Below are 5,469 nucleotides of genomic sequence, written 5' to 3' on the forward strand. Positions count from 1 at the left end.
AGAGAATCCAAAGTAACACTGGGGTTTTGACTCTAACAGAAAGGCAGAATTTTTCACTTCAGTCTTTGTTCCCGCCTCCTATGGAATCTGGTAAAAGTTACCTGCGAAATATTTTGTTGTCTATGAACGATTTCATATCTTGCCTCTGCGTCACAAAATCTGTCAAGTGTGTGCCATGTTAAACAGCAGCAGGGGGAGAAATGCATGTATATGTGATCACAATTTACATGTGTGTATGTGTGTAAACAAAAGTAAATTCAGAAAATTTTAGTCAGTGCCTAAATATAAGAACCTCTGTTAAAACTCAATACATGTATTTCTGAATCACCCCCAACTCTTCCAAACCACATCCCATTAATTGTGGTGGAAATTGGGATAGGGAAAACCCTAAAAATACACAAATCCAGAGCCAAAACATTATCAAAAGCAATAGAAATCCTATTAGAAATGCCAGCGCAGTTCAATCTCCACTGATGTCTGTTCCCTGCATCATAGTCTTAAATTCTTTGCCATCTTAAATACTGGGAGTTGTGTCTCACTGCTCTAGACATAGGTCCATGAAAACATGTAAGATCAAGGTCATCAACATTTTAAATGTTATCGTTCTTCATAAGGGCTTTGCCTGGTGGCTCAGCTGGTAAAGAATCCACCTGCAATGTGGAAGACCTGGGTTTGATCCCTGGGTTGAGAAAGTCCCCCGGAGAAGGGAATGACTACCCACTCCGGTATTCTGACCTGGAGAATTCTTGATAAATCAGTTTGCTTAATGCTAGAGAGGAAGATGGACCAGCATTCTTTTTACCCTCCCTCTCAGCTTTACCAGGTAGCTTTCACTTGAAAACCCTAGAAATTCTTGAAGCCACTAAAGCAAACACTAGATTTTAGGCTTCTTTATTGAGAGAAAATTGCCTTTGAAAGTTTCTACTTTGGCACCAATTACTAATGTGCTTAGAAAAATCAATGAAACTTCCTCATCATACCCGTATTTGTTGCTGTCACTAAGTTGAGCCCGACTCTTTGCAACCCCATGAACTGTAACCCACCAGGCTCCTCTGTCCATGGGATTTCCAAGACAAGAATACAGAGGTGGGTTGCTATATCCTTCTCCAAGGGATCTGCTTGACCCAGGGAATGAACTCATCCTGAAGAAGATCTTCTGCATTGGCAGGCAGATTCTTTACCACTGTGCCCCCGGGGAAGCCCAGACCCATACTTACTAACTGTCTAAAAAAGGGATTTGCTTTAATAAGATATACACTGTAGCAGAACAGAAAATGCTGTGTCTTACAGTCCCAATGAGGAGACATATTTGCCACATGAAGGGTTTTTTTTTTTTTGAAAAATATAGTCCTCATTGCCATGGCCAAGATCTGTAATGTATATCCTCTGCAATATGGCTACTGAGCCTCAGCTATAAGCCCTGGAATAAGCAGGTTATTCAATCACAGAGAATCTGAGCACCTTTATGTTCAAAGACATAAAAGATGATGACTGCAATTTTTTGGCTTCAGTGTTTAGGAATATATACAGACTCCTGTGATTGCCCATTGAGTAAGGCACAGTTTTCTTTACTGCATTAACTTATTTTTCATTAAATGAAAATTTCAAAAAGTATAAAATTCTAAGAAGGCAATGGTATTTAACAAAAAAGAAACAGATTTCATGGTGGTTCTATCCATTAGCTTTTATGAATATTTGTCATGCATCAGAATGATTGATGTCCTACCCAAGCTCTGCTCCTCACTGGTTATGTAACCTTGAGTAAGTTACTAAACATCTCTATACCTCAATTTTGTCATATGTAAATTGGAAGTTTCCTAGTATCTACCTGAGAGGTGGAGAGGGATTTAAAAGCTTAGCCCATTGCCCATAAACCTGTCAATGTCACATATTGGGGACAAACAGAGCTCAGTGAGTGAATAAAATGATTTGTGAAAGAAACATTATTTTAAGACATGTGTGGTGTCTTAAAGCAATACAATCCTAAAGCAGGAGACTCGATCATGTATACTATATTCTCAATACTTATTCATGTGACTGACATACATGAGCAGGTGCTCAAAAAGTTGTCCCGAATGAATGCAGGGATAGCTTGGAATGATTATATCTCATGTAAGCATTAAATCATAATTTTAAAGAGCATTTTCTTTTGTACTTACTCAGTTTACATCCTAAGGAAATGTTGGTACCAAATAAAGCAAAATGAAATGAAACAAATATGAAAACAGAAAAAGTCAAACCTCTAGCTGAAAGTACATTCATTTACAGCAATAGAGCTCCTGCACATGAGTGCTCATACCAGCATTATTTATAAGAGCTAAAAAGTGGAAATAGCCAAAATGTTTCCAGAACAATCATTCTTCAAGTGAAGAATGGATAAGGAGAACAGGTGGTATCACAGAGCAGCCTATTAAATGACCCTAAGGAGTAGTGAAGAACTGATATGGAGACACGCGATGGAGAGATTCCCCTAGGTGAAAGAAGATGGTACTAACAGTCATATGCGATCTGATTCTATCTCTAGGAAATGCCCAGAACCGTCAAATCCATACAGACAGAGAACGGAGGAGTGGAAGCCAGTGTCTGGGGGAAACGGGGAACCAGAATGACTACTAATAGGTACAAAGTTTCTTCCTGGGGTGGTGTTCTGGAATCAGATAGTACTGATGACTGCACAGCTCTGTGAACATGCTAAAAACCACTCAATTGTACAGTTAAAAGCATGAAATTGATGATAAGTGAATTATCTTTATAAAGCTGTTATTTACAAATGATAGAGCTGAAAATACTCATATTAATTACGGACCAAGTGCTGGGACAGAAAGAGTCCTGGGGGGTTCTAACCTGCCAATATCAGGACAAAATAAGATGGTTATAATGCTTTGATCTTAAAGAAGAGGGTAAAATTTATGAAGCAAATTCAGCTTGTATTTCAGGATCCCTTAGTGTCCTAGGCCCAAGAAACTTGATTCTGCAATTGCATTTTCTTTTTCTTAAGAAGAGCCTCTGAAATCACAGAAGGCTCAGGCTCTGCAAAACCTTCATCTGTACCTGGCAGTCCCACAGAATTATCCAAGAGGGATAAAGGACTGTAAGGTTCAGAGCCCTCCAGAATGCCAGGACGAATTTCTCTCAGTGAGTTTCATTTTTGCAAGTTACAGTGAGAGCCACACATTTCTCTGTTTTCTGCCTCTCTGATGTGGGAACATTGTGAATATGTTAAGAATTTAGAATCCCAGTCAACAAAAGTCCATGTGCCCTCTTTTCACTAACGGACTGAGTGCTTGCTTGGTCACTGAATTTGACACATTTCAAAAGGATCAGAGGCCTCAATACAGCGATGAAGATAATATGTCAGGTTACGTGGTCATTTTTATGTCCAGAATTTCTCACAGCACAGATCCTCAAAACCAGAATCACGATCATGACCTAGTGTTCTGTAAAGAGCTGCCATGATGACAAGCTGAGGGTGGAGCTGTGTTACCAACATAGAAGCAAGACACCTCATGCACAAAATGTTCACTGACTAGACTGCTCTCATCCACAGGGCCCTTGACAGAAGGAATATCTTCTCAGGAAACCATCTTCAGGGGACTCACCACAGCAGCATTTCTTGAGCAACCATAAGAATTGGAAAAGTCAAGGGAAGAGAGTGTAAAGGTCCCAGTCACTAAAGATGGAGTGTCTGCAGGTGAAACTCAGCAAGACACAAAATTTTGGTCTGAATTATAAAAATCAGACAGTAGCTTCAAGATCATACATTCATCCATGAACTAGGTGCCCTGGGAGTTTTCATCAACAGGTTGTGACATATTTCAGCATCTATCAACTGAACTGTCATTGAACAGAGTTAATGTCACTTCCAGGAATTCTATGCCGTCTGGAGAAATGTGACTGGGCTCAAAACAGGCATTTCTGGAGAAGGCCTTTTAGATTCCTCTCTTCACTGTCCCTCCCAGATTCCTCTCTGTAGACCAATCCAAGAATTTCAGGGCTCTTGGCACTGAGCTCCAGAGCTGGCTTTGACGATGCCTCTGGCATAATACAGGGGTTTCCCAGGTGGCTCAGTGGTAAAGAATCTGCCTGCCAAACAGGAGACATGGGTACCATTCCTGGGTCGGGATAATTCCCAGGAGAAAGAAATGGCAACCCACTCCAGTCTTCTTGCCTGGGAAATCCCATGGACAGAAAAGCCCACTACAGTCATAGGGTCACAAAAGAATCGGACATGACTTAGTACATAAACAACAACACAGCTAGCATAAAACACCTAAGACAGAAACAGCAACCCCCCTGCAGGGCTGCCCACAGCCAGAACCCCATCTGCACTCAGGGTTTGTGCTCAGCTCCCCCGCAGCCCTCTCTCACTGTGTCACTCAGAGCACAGTAGTACACAGCCGAGTCTGATGCTTGCACTGCTTGTTTCTGCAGGTGGAAGGAGCTGTCACTCTTAACAAGAGTGGCCTGAAAACCTTTACTCTTTGGGTTCTGGTCTGACATCGAGCCCTTCAGGAGGAGTTGAGGAGCTTTGTTGAGATGCTGGATATACCAGAAAATATAGGGATCAAAATCAGCAGTCTGGTAAGTGCAGTTCAGGGTCAGGAGAGCCCCCTCTGAGACAGTCACTGGGCCTTCTGTCTGGTTCACTGAGTCACCATTGGTCCCTCCTGGAAGAGAATCACTTTGTTATGATGGAAATGTACAGGAGGAGAGTTTTCAGTCAGAGAAGAAAAATACAACTTACTTATAATCATAGGAAATGAAAAATCATTAACATTTAGGATAAAATATTACTTACTGAATATTAAGATGATCAGAAGAACTGAGTGAGTGACAGAATGCATGTTCGCAAAAGAGAACGATGCTTGTTCCCTGGAATACACAAATCTAATAAATCTAGTCTCCATCTGAATGTTACAGAAGCTGCTCACTCAGAAACTGAGAGCCCCTTTCTGTACTGCAGCAATATTCTGTCTCGTGGCTACAAAGCAGGCAAGTGAAACCAGCTCCTGGATACAATGAGGAACCGCATTGAAGGAAGCCCCGCCCTCTGGTGGTGATCGTGAAAATTGCACCACAGTGCAGTCTGACCTATTCCTCATGATAACAGCTTGTGGGATACATACAGGAGAATGGGACAGGACCCTAAGAAGAGAGTCCTAAACATAAGCGTGCTTAGGGAAATATTCTATTATTACTTCCATAATTTTTTGCATGGTACAAGTATCTCTAGCTTCGCAAGAAACCCCAGTTACAATTTCTAGATTGAATAGTCAGATTTCTTCCTTCCATGTGTTCCACGATTCCCATGAGTCAGAGAAGGATCCCCCTGAATGGAAAGTGCTCCCTCCTCTCCTAAAGTTCTTTACCTGAACTAGCTCTGTTCATCCCCAAGACTCAGTCAACATGCCATGGAGGAAACCTTATCTACGGCAAATCTCAAATAATGTGTGGTTGAATGATAAGGTT

At 41.4% G+C, this 5,469-nt stretch overlaps 1 gene segment (V, D, J or C); it reads right to left on the minus strand.

The window, feature by feature from the left end:
* Positions 1-4,255: 4,255 nt before the first annotated feature.
* On the minus strand, positions 4,256-5,053 carry LOC113899369. The segment is given in 2 exon segments: positions 4,256-4,667; positions 4,799-5,053. Coding segments are annotated over 2 exon segments (447 nt in total).
* Between the last annotated feature and the right edge of the window lie 416 nt (positions 5,054-5,469).

The sequence above is a fragment of the Bos indicus x Bos taurus genome, chromosome 10 (genome assembly GCF_003369695.1).
Source record: "Bos indicus x Bos taurus breed Angus x Brahman F1 hybrid chromosome 10, Bos_hybrid_MaternalHap_v2.0, whole genome shotgun sequence".
In the NCBI taxonomy this organism is placed as follows: Eukaryota; Metazoa; Chordata; class Mammalia; order Artiodactyla; family Bovidae; genus Bos; species Bos indicus x Bos taurus.